The sequence below is a fragment of the Protomyctophum parallelum genome (assembly GCF_964188405.1).
Source record: "Protomyctophum parallelum genome assembly, chromosome: 22".
NCBI lineage: Eukaryota > Metazoa > Chordata > Actinopteri > Myctophiformes > Myctophidae > Protomyctophum > Protomyctophum parallelum.
This window is the reverse complement of record NC_139714.1, coordinates 20,985,087-21,002,471: the sequence shown is the minus strand read 5'-3', so window position 1 is coordinate 21,002,471 and position 17,385 is coordinate 20,985,087. Positions and strand designations below refer to the sequence as shown.

At 44.1% G+C, this 17,385-nt stretch overlaps 1 protein-coding gene across 11 annotated transcripts in view; it reads right to left on the bottom strand.

The window, feature by feature from the left end:
- Positions 1–303: 303 nt before the first annotated feature.
- Positions 304–17,385, bottom strand: part of plekha5 (pleckstrin homology domain containing, family A member 5) — a 243,472-nt gene continuing 226,390 nt past the window's right edge. For 9 of the 11 annotated variants that reach the window (XM_083758115.1, XM_083758124.1, XM_083758125.1 and 6 more), the window contains 14 exons: positions 15,392–15,463; positions 14,972–15,052; positions 14,400–14,576; positions 12,498–12,599; positions 12,100–12,211; positions 11,404–11,447; positions 9,560–9,701; positions 8,874–9,001; positions 7,963–8,148; positions 6,543–7,043; positions 5,895–6,086; positions 4,284–4,429; positions 3,283–3,497; positions 304–1,951 (listed from right to left, as the gene is read on the bottom strand). In XM_083758115.1, the coding sequence (XP_083614241.1) occupies positions 1,917–1,951; positions 3,283–3,497; positions 4,284–4,429; positions 5,895–6,086; positions 6,543–7,043; positions 7,963–8,148; positions 8,874–9,001; positions 9,560–9,701; positions 11,404–11,447; positions 12,100–12,211; positions 12,498–12,599; positions 14,400–14,576; positions 14,972–15,052; positions 15,392–15,463 (2,133 nt within the window). In that variant the 3' untranslated portion in view covers positions 304–1,916. The remainder of the gene's footprint in view (positions 1,952–3,282; positions 3,498–4,283; positions 4,430–5,894; positions 6,087–6,542; positions 7,044–7,962; positions 8,149–8,873; positions 9,002–9,559; positions 9,702–11,403; positions 11,448–12,099; positions 12,212–12,497; positions 12,600–14,399; positions 14,577–14,971; positions 15,053–15,391; positions 15,464–17,385) is intronic. The other 2 variants (XM_083758120.1, XM_083758119.1) reach the window with 2 other exon arrangements.

Sequence of the window (17,385 nt, the reverse complement as noted above, 5' to 3'; positions counted from 1 at the left end):
GGAGAGATAAGGGTGATTTTGCGCTAATTAGTCTAAAAGCGCCAAATTTTGCAGATGTAGCCCAGGGTGCATGCTCTAATGATTTAGCTAGAGCGCCCGAGCCGACGACCTTCGGGGTTGCCACAGCATTGCCATATAAAGCAAATAAATAATAATTTCATTACATTTTAAGTAGCATTATGTGACATGTCAAACTAGGGGGTTTTCATTATAATGCATCCATTCCAAGCATTAGTTTTGCACGAAAAATGATGTAAATCATGTAAGCAATCAGGAAATAATTCATTCACAAGCAGACGATAATTTAAGAACATCAACATTTATTTCACATGATATAAAACAGATGGGATATGAACATTTTGCATATTGACTCTAATAATATTAATAATAACCTCTTAGTTATAATATCCACTGCTCATTTTCATTGTGTACATAAATTACACAATAGTTTTTTTTTTTTTTTTTTTTTTTTAAGTCCTGGCGTTCCAAAATCCTACTTATTGCTTTGTACATGTGCTATTCTCTGACTTTTCTCCACCTAGGACTTGGACAGATTCAGACAAAACGCTCCTTTCCATATAGCCTCTCTACGGTATATCGTTTTACGTCATGTAAACCAAAGGGAAGGAAATACATTTGAAAAAGCAGACTAATAATCCATAACATTCATATACTTTATGTATCGTCAACCTGGCGTTGTCAGGATTTTCAGAGCATCCTCACAATATATAAATAGGTAACAACCTCATTAAAATACTCAACTCTTTTTCCAAAAAACAGCAGCATGAAGTGGCATCTGTGTGGAAGTACAAATTCTTCTTTATGTTCATATATAATTTTATATTTATATATGTACTGTATAATCCGACAATAAACAGCTTGCCTGTTTAAAACCATCTGTGATTTCTTCTATTCTTTTTGTGGTGCAAAAAGATGTGAAAATATAATATCAGGGGAGTCTCTGGTCAAGTTTTTCTTCTTTTTTAAACAAAATAAACAACTTCAAATAATAGAATTGGTACAGTTCAAACTGAAGTGCGGTTGACAGGGGCTGCCACCTTGGGGTGAAAGTGAAGCACTGCATGTTGTGTTGGTTTGGTGCTTAGCCCATCCTCAAGTGCTCCTAGAATATATATACAACTGTACACTCATCCCCAGCAGTGTTAGCAACTCAAAAATAACTAATCCCCCCCATAGATCAGTAGAATACTTGAATAATAATAAATGAATGTAATACCGTATTCATAATAAGCAATCAATAATAATAAGTCTTTATGGTGGTATCTGTGTTCGTGTGTGGTGGGGTGGTACATTTTGGCATCATGGTTAGTGTTGAAACTATGGGACATAGTAGGTGTGTATAGAAGCAGCTACTAAACCTCTAGCACAGTGGTTCTCAACGTGAGACGAGGACCCCTAGGGGTCCTTGAGGGGATTCCAGGGGGGGGTCCCCAGCTAAATGATTGATAGGATTCGGAGCTGATTGGACCCTTTTGCGTCTGTAATCCAGAGAGGGTACCAAATAGATCCAAAACGTACCATTACAGGTCCATTAGGTTTAATTTGTATACGCTCAGTTGAATTAACACTGAGTGTTTTACAGTGTTATTTGGGGTCTCAGGGACGAAAAAAGGGGCCCATGCATTATCACACTGGGGGTCCTTGACATTTGAGAATCACTGCTCTAACACTAGGTCCTAAGGATTTTTTTTTTCTCTGCCTCTTTGTCTTTATATAATGTCTGCCTGCCCGAGCGCCCGCAGATCAGTCTGTACTGTATAGACGGCCGTCAGTCATCCTCTCTGTTAACAGTAGTTTTGTAAACGCAGGGAGCCATGGAGCATGCGTGGCGCAGGCCGGCTACATTTCTGGGCTCTATGGGACACGCCGTCGAGGACCGCGAGGCTGATAGCGGCTCACGTGTCACTGTTCACCAAGGTCAACGTCTGTGCTGCAGGGAGGAGAGAGGGGGAATGAGAGAAAAGAAACAAGACGAGAGAGGGAGAGAGGCCATTCAATTAGAAGCTGGGCGACAAAACAAGCCGATTGTTAACATTGTTCACATTCATTTCTTTTTCCTTTTTATCCTGCTCTGGTTTACTGGGCCGCTATGATGATGATGATGATCATGATGATGATGATAATAACTCAGATTCATATTTTCCTATGCACTCAAAGTTGCTTTACACAAGGCGGGTGAGAGGATGAGAAGAAATGGTCATGTCTTGGAGACTGGAGAGAGAGGCTCTATCTTGAGCAAACATACAGTATGCACGCCAAGTCAATACCTGCAGGCAAGGAGGAATAATGATCACCTTGACCCCACACAACAATGTGTTGCCTGCTGTGACGGGGTGGCGGGAGAACAACGGATGATGGAGGGCATTTTAATTTTGCTGTAATCAAAACAGGCAGCACTGTGTTCATCTGCTATTTTGGGCCAATATTCCCCACATGATATGAATGATGGGGGTTTAAGTGGTTAAGAATGAAATCAATAAAATAAAGAAAGAAAAATGTCCCCATCCCTGTGACTGAGACCGTGAGACGGACCGGGCACTCGTTTCTGTTCATGTAACGACTTATTCTGCCCACTGCGGTCAATTTAGACTCGTCGATGTGTGAAGCTATATCGGCTGCTTGATGCAAGCACTTACCGCACAGGTCTCATAGGCCTCGCTAAGGACGTGCCTGGCATTTGATAAAAAAAATAAAAAAAAATCATGCATTTCTTGTAAAACCTTGCACATACACAGAACGTTGCCCGAATCAAAAAAAGCACATGCACTCCCCCGAAAAAACAATGTCAACTCACTTGACACCGACATCGCCGGGTTTCCAAAGGCCCCGGGAGCCGAGGTCGCCTTTTTTAAATATCAATTGATTACGGTGATCAACCGTGACCTGTATGTGTTCATATCACTACGGTTCCCGGTGCGGTAAAAAAAAACAACAATGGAAATTCCGCTGGCTTATGCCGTCTATGCGGACGCAGTTTTTAGTATCGTGATATCTCGGATTTTTCTTTTTGGATCAAAACTAGCTTGATTTGCGGCTTGTTTCTCTAAACTATATGATTCTAGTTTACAAAAAGTATGTTTTGGGGTGGATTAAATGACAATCGCAGGACATCGGCTTTCAATCTAAGAGTCTCGCCAATAGAGTTATATAACTGAGCCAACACTAGATGGGGCTGTTGGCAGTCAATGCGTTGAGTTATAACTTCATCAAGTAAAGCTCCAAGTGTGGAGAGACTGGGACGCTGCTGGCCCTAATGCTTACCAGCCACCATGTTGTTGTTGTTGTTGTTGTGTTTGATGTCGTCTACCGCTAGCTGGTTGTAGGAATCAAAGTGGTTCTGCGTCTCCCGCTGGTGTGTCTGTTCCGCCCCAGGAGCCTCCACCCTTGTCCCCTTGTTGGGTTCCGGAGTCAGCGTGTCAGGCTGCTGAGCTGGGAGGCTGCAATGAACAGCAGTGAACGAGCCCAGATCCAGGCAACTAACCGAAGAAAAAAAAAGTATATTTAGAAAATGTCTGTAGACATTTTTAAAGCACAGCTCAAGACCCACTTCTACACCCTTGCTTTTAATTGATCTTTTTTGTTATTCATGTCCTCACTGTATTGCATTACTGCTCTTGTTTTTTTTAATGTTTATGCCTTTCATTTCTTTTTTTTCTCCATTGCTCTGTAAAGCACTTTGAGCTGCATTTCATGTCATGAAAGGTGCTATATAAATAAAGTTTTATTATTATTATTATTATTATTAGAATCAATAACTGACGTAATCTTGCTCCGGGAGTTAAATTAAAAATTGATAAGTAGGTTTATTTATTTATTTTGTGATATACAGTATGCATTTTTGTAATTTCTTATGTCAACAAATCGACACGGAAAGACATTCAAATAGATTTTTCATAATCGACTAAATTGTTCAGTCTGATTTGACCTGTATTAACCCTGTATTGTAATTAGTTGTACGATGGTGGTGCACAGCAATGCCGAAAATAGATTTACAAGCTCACAAGGTTACAGTGTGTAAAATGGTACAAGACAGGCAACACAACACAACAGCAAGATATTCTGTATCATAATATATAGCTAGAAACATGTATAGAATAATTAAATCAGCGTACTCATGCACGCTAACACACACACACACACACACACACACACACACACACACACACACACACACACACACACACACACACACACACACACACACACACACACACACACACACACACACACACACACACACACACACACACACACACACACACCTGTTTTCAGTGGGGGCATTTATGGATGCATTGGTTAGCTCTTGGTTTCTCCTCTCCTCTTCTACCAGTGGTTGTGGGTTGACAATCTCCACACGCTGAGCCACTGTACACAAATCCAATATCACCACCTTCTGACTCTCACACACCTGCAAGACACACACACGCACGCACACACACGCACGAACACACACACACAAAGGCATGCACGCACACACATGTGTACGCACACGCACACACACACACACACACACACACACGCACACACGCACACACGTTAGAACAGCGATTCCCAAACTTTGGGGCCCACTTGTCGGCCATGAAGATATTGCAAGTGGGTCCCCCAAAAAAGGTTTTATTCATACTATAACATGAATATTAAGATGCAAGTAACAAAATGTATTGTTTCTTTCAAACCTTTCTCATTGTGATACAGGTAAATAAAGTAAAGTAGCCACTAGAGAACAACACATAAGGCAACGAGGAGGAGAATAATACCAATTGGAAAATAAACCACCAAAAAGCTATAGGTTTATTTGTTTTGATGCTCAGCAATGAGTCGAGTTCAGAAGACCCAGCTCGGCCAACCAGCTCTGTGTCCCACTGGATTGTAGCCCAACGCCAGCCACCCGGGCCTGGGCTCAATCCCAGCGATAAGCCCCTTAAAGCCATACTTGGAACCTTGACATGTCCCATAAATCCTTTATTATTGTCCCAGATTAGATTAGAGGACATTAAAGCCACAATCTGCGATTAGCTTTGTGAGGCAGAGCGGCGTGGGATTACTGGGTGAGTCTAATGGTGAAAGCTGATGGGGTATACGGTCGGGTCAGCTGACCACGCTCTTTGCCAAACCCAGGATTCTGCTGGATAGGCTGTTGCTGCATGTTCCAGTTGGATTATGGAAGATGCAGCCTTTCTTTTCTTTCCTCAGGCCAGATACAGCATGGTGGATTGCCCACTCCAAGTGGAGAATCATGGGTTCTTAACCCATGTGAAGGAGTGTTCCAAGTATCTCTGGGCCTTGTTCCCTCGTGAGGGAACTAGACTCTGTGGTGGTGGTGGGCAGGCACTTTACCACTAAGCCACCTGAGAACCAGTGGTAGAAAATGTACTCAAATGTTTCACTTAAGTAAAAGTATCAATACTGCAATATAGCAATACATCTGCAGAGATGTCTGAGATGTAGTGAAGTAGAAGTAAAAGCACTGGAAATTTGAAATACTCAACAAACACCTCCAAATTGTACTCAAGTACATTACAAAGATACAGTATATGGCGCTGGTCCTTTAAGAAAAGGTAGACGGGGCCTTACACCGGCTCTCGTCTTTGCGGAAGTGATACAACAACAACATTCCATGGACTCACTTCTACAACAGAATAAAAGAAAGAAATTGAAAAAAAAATGCGCGATTGAATAAGATATCTAGCGTAACGTGACCAATGGTCAATGGTTGTGTGGAATTCGCCTTTAAGTAAATGTACTTAGTTACTTTACACCACTGCTGAGAACTACAACGGTTTCAGATTCTGGAACGTTCTGGGTCATACTTTGTAGTTGAAAAGAGCCATAAATGTGTCTGTCCGTAGCGATACCGGGTTTGTCTCCTATACCTCGTCGTCTGCGCTGTCCGTCTCAGCCAGCGCGTCCTCCTCGCTGGGCCTCGTCCTGTCTAAAGAGTGCCGCCTGGTGGCCACGGGGGAGAGCTGCGCCTCCTCGCTGGGACTCGTCCTGTCGCCCTCGGACTCCGCCGCCTCCTGGGGCTCGTCTGGCTTTGCTTCTTCATCTCTCTGCACCTCCTGCTCCTTCCAAAGGAAACAGACGCACAATGACGTGATCGGTGGTGGAAATGGTACTCAGGTTCTGCACGTGCACCAAGGCCCGCTCCCGCTCGATCATGACTGGAGGAAGGCCCCTTTCTATCCTGACTGGATGAAGGCTGGGCCCTATAGGCAAAATAGAAACCTACGGGGTTTTTTTTACCCCAGGGGTTAACGGGGGACAGGGAGGAACTCCTTATATGGTCACCGCACTCTATAGTAGAGAGGATTATCAAAACAGATATTTGAATTAAATTAATTAAGTGAAATCACTGAATATACCTTTAAGTAAGTGTACTTATACGCAAATAAATAAATAAATAAATAAATAAATAAATAAATAAATAAATAAATAAATAAATAAATAAATAAATAAATAAATAAATAAATAAATAAATAAATAAATAAATAAATAAATAAATAAATAAATAGTGTGCAAACCTGCACTCCACTCCGTTGTCTGTCTCCCGGTCCGGACGTGGGACTACAGTCGGTCTCGGCGGGAGGACTGGCCGTCCGAACCGGATCCTGGTCTGTGATTCTGCTTCTGCTCAGCTCCAGCTGCTGGAGAGCAGCCTGGAGCTCCGCCGGGTCCGCCGAGGATGTCTCTTCAACCTGCACACGGCTCTGGAGAGCAGCCTGGAGCTCCGCCGGGTCCGCCGAGGACGTCTCTTCAACCTGCACACGGCTCTGGAGAGCAGCCTGGAGCTCTGTAGGGTCCGCCGAGGACGTCTCTTCAACCTGCACACGGCTCTGGAGAGCAGCCTGGAGCTCTGTAGGATCTGCCGAGGACGTCTCTTCAACCTGCACACGGCTCTGGAGAGCAGCCTGGAGCTCTGTAGGGTCTACCGAGGACGTCTCTTCAACCTGCACACGGCTCTGGAGAGCAGCCTGGAGCTCTGTAGGGTCTACCGAGGACGTCTCTTCAACCTGCACACGGCTCTGGAGAGACACACATCAATGTGTCCACTTTCAAAAGAGCAAGCTTGAGCTTTTAAATGCCTTTAAAGTCATTTAGAAATAGAGGAATGGAAGCGCTGCAGGGATCTGTTAGTGGCTCTTAGATGGGTGCTCTTTGGTGATGCAGGTAAAACCATATAGACAAAAGGTATCCTTCCTCCAAGTAGTACTGCTTGTCAAAATGTGAATTGCAGACTTGAAAAGAAAATAATCCAAGGCACTCCGTCTTTGGTGAAAAATTAAATAATGTATTAATTAATTTAATTAATTAATGTTTGACATTTTTTACCAGCTGCTGCGTAAGCACAGCTGGTTCTTTCGGTTCTTTCACGCCCACTTGCTGTAGTTGAGAGACCTATGTTTCTCATTGGCTGTACTGACATTTGACAACCTATCGTCCTGATTGGCTGCCTCGTTTTAAGGCAACCACACACTTTGCCTCTAGCTGACCTCTCAGCCATGGGATATAAGGCAGCAACAATTCTTGTTTAGGGACACCAGGTTGAAAGGTTATGAATTCATGTAGCGCACACGCACGCACACACACACACACACACACACACACACACACACACACACACACACACACACACACACACACACACACACACACACACACACACACACACACACACACACACACATTTAGTCAGCTGACTGCCACATCAACAAATGACACGTGGGCAAACACTGAATACACCCACATAGTAATGCGTATTAACCCCTTGAGTATATGTGCCCTTGAGCACAGCATGAAGCCGCTCGAGTAATGTGACTGAACTAACTCCGCAAGCTACGTATCATTATTTCATCCATGACGTGGTAGCATTATACACCCGTGTATGTACAGTGTGTGTGTGTGTGTGTGTGTGTGTGTGTGTGTGTGTGTGTGTGTTTATACCTGCAATACAACACACGGGTTGTCCTTGTTGAACGAGGGCGACCGAGACGGGGTCTTCTTCTCTCGGAGAGCGGCCTGCTGGTTCCGCCTCATCCTCTCCAGTTGCTCCTCCACGCTCATCCGGGCCCGGCCCACCTCCCTCTCCCCCCCGGCTCCGGTCTGGTCCGCTGCACTGCGCGGCCGATCCTATGTGGACAAGCTCTAAAGTCATCCCACACCTGATGCAATAAACCCAGACGCTGTTCCTCCCCCAAAAACTGAATCCCTCTGACGTTTTTTAAATTTTTTAGGTTAAGATATTGCTTCTGGAACAACCGAGTCGTGCATGGTTTGAATTAAAATTTGTTGTGCCACAGCCCAATTATCTCCTAGAATAGATTGTGATCATTGGCATACTGTATCCTGTTTTGTTTTCTTCTAAAAACTGTGAATCCAAGTGTAAAAAAACTGACATTTCTGTACAGACATCCAACATGCAAATAAATACTCGAATCATGTCGATCGATGATGCATGACTGACTCCAAATTTAAGCAAAGTTTCCGCCATTACCAAGGCCCCATTGCTTTCCTTTATGAAATTAAACGTAACAGTTAATGTAAACACAATTCCATGCTGTATTGATGTTGGTACCATAGGAGAGATAACAGGCGAATGTTGATCAAAATAGCAATTCTTCTACATTCTCTAATCGAGTTAGACTTCTTGTAAATTAAGTAATGTAGACTTTTAACAATAATTTAACTCTTGAGAGCGTAAAATAATGTACGGTCTCATGAGTTAAAGATCTATGAGGGCCCAATTGGTTACCAACTCTCCATAATTTAGCTGGGGACCACCTGGAACCTCCTCAAGGACCACTGGTGGTCCCCGGACCACTGGCTGAGAACCACTGTACTAGAGGCCCACTTACCGATCTGGCCTCCGGTTTCTTGGTCTTCCTCAGCGTGACGTAAGAGGCGATGGTGCAGGACTCGGGGGGGCTCATGGGAGATTTGGTCCTGGGTTGAACGATGCCCACGGGGTGGTAGGAGGAGGGCACTGCGTTGGGGAAGAGCAGGGCACGCCGTCAGCCGTACATTTAGAAATGCAACGGAACACGACAGAGCGGAACAGAACGTTGAATTGGACGTCGAAGATGGAGTGCCGGGCTTTTTGTCTATGGAGTTAACATTAAACTAGAATAGTAATACACCCCCCAGGTGTGGTTATAATATTCAAATATGTCTTCCCTGTGTATTTTTGGTTTCTTCCAGAAACTTGAGTCAAAAGGCCCAATCGAAATACACCACTTTAGTGACATCATACCCTAGATTAGTTTACGCTACAATGCCATGTGTCACTGAAAGGGAGACGCATGCTTTTTTTGGTCAATTCCTGATTCCTTATACTGCTTCTATTAGGGAGAGCACAGACAAACGTGGATCATTCTTTTCTACAAGCTCACAATGCTCGATATTAAGCGCTTGTAGATCTGCTATTTTTCCAACGGCCCTAAAAGTTTAAAATAAAGCGGTTCAAAGCTAAAGTGGCGCAGATGCGTTCCGGTTCTTATAATGGGCGTCAAGGTGTGAGACGTCGAGTTCAACGTTGAAGCACCTTTAGCGGACATGGACGTGTCTTTGTTCTCGGCGGCGGGGTCCGCAGTCTTGTCCTTGTCCTCTCCGTTGGCCTCGTCCCCCTCCTCCTTCACAGTGGTCAACTCCGGCTCGCTCTTGTACAGACGATAGTCCGGCGCCTGCTGTGTGACGCAACAGGGGGTGTGGGACAAGACAGACTGCCGGTCAGCACACACACACACGCACGCGCATGTACTGTAGTGCATCATACACACACAGGCAGACGCGGACGCACACACGCACGCACAAACGTGTCTGTATGCAAAAAGGATGCATGCATATTAGCAAAAATACACTGTCACAGAAATACGCATGCACACACACCTGTAAATTGTACCCCCGCTAAACAAATACACACGCACGCACGCACGCACACACGCCATATACATTGCACAACCACTTGTACGGACCAGGATGGGGCAGAATGCAACACTGTAGGCATGCGATGGTGACATCTGGACGAAGCATGGAGGAGGGTTAAAACAAAGCTGAGTGAATATGGACAATATGGTACACTCTCAAGAACACAAACTAGGGTTAGACGTAGTCAAAGTAAACTCCAAATGAAGTTTGGAGTTCAATTCAGCTCAACAATCGTTTGTCATTTTTCCATGCACTTTCAGCATGGAAAATGACAAACGATTGTTGAGCTTGATTGAAAAACGAAACAAAAAAACGAAACAAAAAAACCCCAAACTGAAATATAGGTCCAGCGGGCCCAGTTAACGGGGTGAAGTCAGCAATCCAACCAAAAGTTCAGAACCAATGAGGTGACACGGTGTGGAGGGGGTAAAATGCTGAACCAATGAGGAGAGACACGTCGTGGAGGGGGTAAAATGCTGAACCAATGAGGAGAGACACGTCGTGGAGGGGGTAAAATGCTGAACCAATGAGGTGACACGTCGTGGAGGGGGTAAAATGCTGAACCAATGAGGTGACACGTCGTGGAGGGGGTAAAATGCTGAACCAATGAGGTGACACGTCGTGGAGGGGGTAAATGCTGAACCAATGAGGTGACACGTCGTGGAGGGGGTAAAATGCTGAACCAATGAGGAGAGACACGTCGTGGAGAGGGTAAAATGCTGAACCAATGAGGAGAGACACGTCGTGGAGAGGGTAAAATGCTGAACCAATGAGGAGAGACACGTCGTGGAGGGGGTAAAATGCTGAACCAATGAGGAGAGACACGTCGTGGAGGGGGTATAATGCTGAACCAATGAGGTGACATGTCATGGAGGGGGTAAACAGCTGAACCAATGAGGTGACATGTCATGGAGGGGGTAAACAGCTGAACCAATGAGGAGAGACACGGCGTGGGGGGAGGGGGTATAAGAGGCCAGCGAGTTCTTACGCTGTGCGCTCCATTCCTGGAGCCGCCGGCGGCGGCCTTGCGGTCCTCGACGGGCCGGTGCGCGTGCAAGGGCAGGCGCCCGCCAGGGTGCGAGGGGAGGGGGGGCACGAGAGGGGGCCGCTCGGACGAGTCGTAGAACTGGGGGAGAGGCGGGCGAGGGGGCACGCTTTCGCCTCCCTCCTTCAGGGGACTGAGGGCCGGCAGCGTCACTGCCTGCCGGGCGGGTTTCCAAACAAGCATTTAATTTCATGTGTGTGTGTGTGTGTGTGTTCACGAACAATACTTATAAATACATATATACCGTAAATACATATACTGTAGGATTTAGCAAGAGATGACACTTCCCTCATTCCCTTCTTAAGCACAAAAAAAAACTCCTGGCCAGACTTGCGTTGAAGTGCTGATAATTGAACTAGAAGTGAACATAACACAAATGGCCGTCCGTCCTTAATGGGTTCTGTAGACTTACATACCTCATTCTTTGATATGCTGGAGAGGGGCTTGGGAGGGGGAAAACCTGTTGGACAAGGAGAAAAGGGAGACAAGAGTGAAAAATGGAAGTAAATTTTTTTTTCCGTTCCGTCTTTGATAACCGAAACACGTGCAAGAACCATTTAACGGGCAGCGATCTGTAGTTAATCAATTCACATTTTAATGACTTTGGAATGCAGTACTTTTGAGAAAGAAAAAACATTTCAAGACCTGCAATTTTTTCCCCCCTTTTTTTCAGGTGACCATTTGTACACTCACGCATGCGGGGGTAGAGGTTTGGAAGAGTGCTTTCAGTACACCCAGTAATCGAAAGGTCGTAAATCAAATCTCCACAACAGCCATTACGTCGATCAACTCATGTGTCTTAGTCAGAGTGTCCTTGACAGACACACAGAGAGAGAGAGAGAGAGAGAGAGAGAGAGAGAGAGACTGGCTGCAATCTCCATATTAACCCATTTGGGGGCGGGAACCCCTTTTGGTGTTAGCATTATTTTATGCTTTAGCTATTGAAAAATAGCAGACCTACAAGCTCTACGAGCTTGTAGGTCTGCTATTTTTGAAAAATCGAAGAACGACTGACATAGAAACATAGCTTTCTCAGAAAACTGTCAGGACGTAGAAGACGTTTTCAGAATCTGATCTCAGGTCAGAAAGGTTTAAAGCAGCTGTCAGCTCACTGTTGTCCGTGCTCCTCCTCTCCGGCTTGTTCTTGGCCAGAGCTTCCATCACGTCCTGAATCCTCCACAGCTCTTTCTGGATCTGCACGTGCCGCTGACTCGGAGGTTCCGTCTGAGAGGTGCACGTTCATGCACAGCCATACACACACACACACGCACACGGAAGTGGACGGACACAGAAGGGTACACATGTAAGCACAGACCGAGTCTTCTAAACATTTCTATGAAATTATCTTTTTTAGTGTATTAGCCCTATCATGGGACTGTGCGTGCGTGTGTGTGTGTGTGTGCGTGTTTGTGCACGCACGCGTGTGTGTGTGAGTGTGTGTGCATGTGCGTACGTGTGTGTGCGCGTGCGTACGTGTGTGCGTGTACGTGTGCGTGTGCGAGTACAGTACCTGCGGGCTGCCCAGGGCTTCCAGCTGCTCCAGGAGGTTGGTCTTGGCCAGCGTGACGTCCGTCTCCAGCTTATCGTATTCTCTCCAGGAACGCTCCAACTCCTGCGACCGCCACCCCAATGACACTTTACAATATAATGTACTTAAATACCACCACCCCAATGACACTTTACAATATAATGTACTTAAATACCACCACCCCAAAGACACTTTACAATATAATGTACTTAAATACCACCACCCCAATGACACTTTACAATATAATGTACTTAAATACCACCACCCCAATGACACTTTACAATATAATGTACTTAAATACCACCACCCCAATGACACTTTACAATATAATGTACTTAAATACCACCACCCCAATGACACTTTACAATATAATGTACTTAAATACCACCACCCCAATGACACTTTACAATATAATGTACTTAAATACCACCACCCCAATGACACTTTACAATATAATGTACTTAAATACCACCACCCCAATGACACTTTACAATATAATGTACTTAAATACCACCACCCCAATGACACTTTACAATATAATGTACTTAAATACCACCACCCCAATGACACTTTACAATATAATGTACTTAAATACCACCACCCCAATGACACTTTACAATATAATGTACTTAAATACCATCACCCCAATGACACTTTACAATATAATGTACTTAAATACCACCACCCCAATGACACTTTACAATATAATGTACTTAAATACCACCACCCCAATGACACTTTACAATATAATGTACTTAAATACCACCACCCCAATGACACTTTACAATATAATGTACTTAAATACCACCACCCCAATGACACTTTACAATATAATGAGTTTAAATACCACCACCCCAATGACACTTTACAATATAATGTACTTAAATACCACCACCCCAATGACACTTTACAATATAATGTACTTAAATACCACCACCCCAATGACACTTTACAATATAATGTACTTAAATACCACCACCCCAATGACACTTTACAATATAATGTACTTAAATACCACCACCCCAATGACACTTTACAATATAATGTACTTAAATACCACCACCCCAATGACACTTTACAATATAATGTACTTAAATACCACCACCCCAATGACACTTTACAATATAATGTACTTAAATACCACCACCCCAATGACACTTTACAATATAATGTACTTAAATACCACCACCCCAATGACACTTTACAATATAATGTACTTAAGTACCACCACCCCAATGACACTTTACAATATAATGTACTTAAATACCACCACCCCAATGACACTTTACAATATAATGAGTTTAAATACCACCACCCCAATGACACTTTACAATATAATGTACTTAAATACCACCACCCCAATGACACTTTACAATATAATGTACTTAAATACCACCACCCCAATGACACTTTACAATATAATGTACTTAAATACCACCACCCCAATGACACTTTACAATATAATGTACTTAAATACCACCACCCCAATGACACTTTACAATATAATGTACTTAAATACCACCACCCCAATGACACTTTACAATATAATGTACTTAAATACCACCACCCCAATGACACTTTACAATATAATGTACTTAAATACCACCACCCCAATGACACTTTACAATATAATGTACTTAAATACCACCACCCCACATGACACTTTTCTTACATATACCCGGACCTTCCGAGGTAATAGAACCGATACCAACCAGGCCCCCCCAAGTGACTTTGATAAAACATGGATCCGAGTCATCCGACCACGTACACGGTCTCGGCCGGTCCTGGTCGGGTATTTTCAGATGCGGGTGATCCGGCAAGAGCTCTAGTTCCCACCGAAAAGTGTGCGCAGCGTGCGTGCGTGTGTGCGTGCGTGCGTCTCACCGTGGTGACTCTGGTGAGCTCTCGGCAGGTGCTGAGCAGTCCGCTCTGCAGGACGTCTCTCTGCTGCAGAAGGCTCTGCATGGCGGCGGAGCAGGGTGTGGAGGAGGAGGCGGGGTTGGCGGCGCTCTGCTCGCTCAGCTCCTGGCTGGCAGACAGCAGCGCCGTCTCCAGCGTGTGCTGTGGAAACAGGAGCGGTGTCGTTTGGCCATTTCCATTTCCGACAGTCAGCGACTTTGATTTCGTTATGTTTTCAGTCGTTGGTCTTTTGAATGAAATTCCATTTAGCTTCGGTCATATCTGAGTCATCTGAAATGTTTCAGTGTTATATTCGCGCACGTATACACACACACACACACACACACACGCGTGTGCGCGCGCGCACCCACACACACACACCCCAGATGAGCAGACCTGCAGTACAATACAGGCTCACCCATGCAGAGGTATGATTAATCACACATGGCCACGTGCACAAGGACTAATTACACGTTGTGACTCCTCAGCATAAAAGACAAGAGTAGCAAAGAGAGAGACAGAGAAAGAGAGAGAGAAAATGGGCGAGCGGCCTGTACCTTCTCTCTGTGTAGCTGCTGTAGTTTCTCTTCCTGCATCCTCACTGCCTTGTCCTGCTCACACAGTCTGCTCAGCTTGGTCTGAAATGCACGCACACACAAATCATGAATTTGTGTGTGTGTGTGTGTGTGTGTGTGTCATTTTATGTTTGGTTGCGTTCTGAAAATAGCAGATCCAGATCAAGCACGTCGCAGCAGACCGGCTACTTTCAGCATGCAATCTAAGTTTACATAAGTGTAAAATCAGGCATTTGTGACTCCATCAAGGCCTACCAAAATATATATATTTTTTCACACACACCAACTGTAGATACAACTAGACTCAAACTAAATGAGAAATTGTATTCAGAGGACTATAATAGGACTAAAACTAAATCAACATTTGGCTGTCAAAATGAACACTGGTCTCAGTGGTCTTACATCAACGTCGACCTCCTCTGTGCGCTGGGCTGGGAAGGAGGCGGAGCCCTCCCTGTAGTCCTCCGGGCTGACCTGAAAGACACACGGACACCGTCACACATTGAACTGCAGGGGGCGACAAAATAACACAATATGCGCTGCTGATACATTCAGTGCACAGGATGGATAACATGGAATGGTTCCCACTGGGTCGCCGGTAGTCACAGGTAGTCCGAGGACAAGATAGCATGTGTTATTTTAGGAAGGGAAAATCAACACTTTCTTTGAAAACAAAACATACTGCCCCATTTACCATTTAAAGTTAACTTCCATATCTCTACCAGAAAGGTTTCAAGGTTTCATGGAAATGGGTATGGTCAGACAATGCTATTGACCGACTTAGTAATTTTCTTACTCTCTTCCTCTCCTCTCCTCTCCTCTCCTCTAAAGACTGTCTCGACAGCAAAACTGAAGTAAACTGAAATAAATCATGAGACCCAGACTAAAACTAGAACCTAGATTGATCTTTCTCTCTCGCACTCATGCATGCATGCACGCACTCCTCTTTTGACATCTGAATTCTGAATTACAAAATGTGTCTGGTGTATTTGAAGACCTCCCACAGCTGATAAAAATCCTCACGGCTGTAGGACAAGTCTAGCCTCGCGTGGCAATACTGTATCACTGCGTGGATATTATAGTCTCGTCCATCTCGGCACTAGATATCTTTCCTGCAATGTCCCGCCCCATATTTGCATACTGGGGCCTTGGTTGGTTATAGCCTGGTTCCAGACAAATCTGTTTGGCTCGTCAACACTTTGGCCGAAAAGTCCTCCCTCAATTGAGAGGGGCCAGACTTAATCTGCCCGGGGCAATATGCATTGCAAAGGCAGATGAAGGCTGGCTATATGCGAGGCTAGGACAAGTCCCCCCGGTCGAGTTATTTTACACTCATCCCGATTAGGTTTATATGCTCCGGGAAAATGTGACGGCGTGAGCGATGAACTCTCAAAACGGTCAATACAGAGGAACATTAAATTAAAAAAGACAGATTTCTATGATTTGAAGCATTAAGAGCAGACAAACTGTCTAAAAACAAGACAATCAGTGGAGGACAAAGTGCATTCACTGGGCTGATGGAAACAATGACATCCAACAGTAATAAATCTGAGCGTGTATCCAGGTGTAACTGAGTGTATAAATGTAATTTGGCTACATTTGTACTCTCTCAAAGTTACAACAAAATGACACATGGGTTAGAGGTTCGTGTTGTAATATTGGTCAGATATCTTCAATGGTTAGCTCCGTTGATTAGAAACATATATTCCAAAATTAAGTCACTCCGTCTTTTAATTATGTACAGTAACACACAAAAGCCAGATTTTCCAATTGCTGTATCAAGATGTGTAATGTTTGAATTTGCTTTGTTTGCCTTTTGTTTATGCAATGTTAAGTCAACGATGAGACCATTTCTGAATATCAATTTCTAACCAAAGCTGTATACTTATTGGTGTTTATGTGTGTGTCTACCCAAACAACCCAAACCTCTACCAAAGTGTCATTTAGCTTTAAATAACCACTGGAGTGGTTACAGTGGACAATGAACTGTGTACACTACAGGACGTTAACCCACCAAAAGTGACAAGTGACGATGATGGGAGATAATCATGGCATTATGTCACAAGCCATGCACATTCCAGGTCACTTCCAACAAGAAGCAATGGAATGCAATGTACAAAAACACCAACTACTACAATAACAAGGCAAATGAACAGTGGTGGAGTGTATTTACTGAGTACAATGTAAGGTACTTTTACTTTACATGAGCATTTCTATTTGTCAATACTTAATAAATAAACTCCACCAACTTCTCAGAGATAGATACATATTGTACATATTGTACTCCACTACAAATGATTTGACATTTTTATTTAGAAGTTACTTTACATTGAGTTAATTAAACCATACATTAACCACTTAGCTCTATTGAATAGTTCAGCTATTCAAATAGCCGA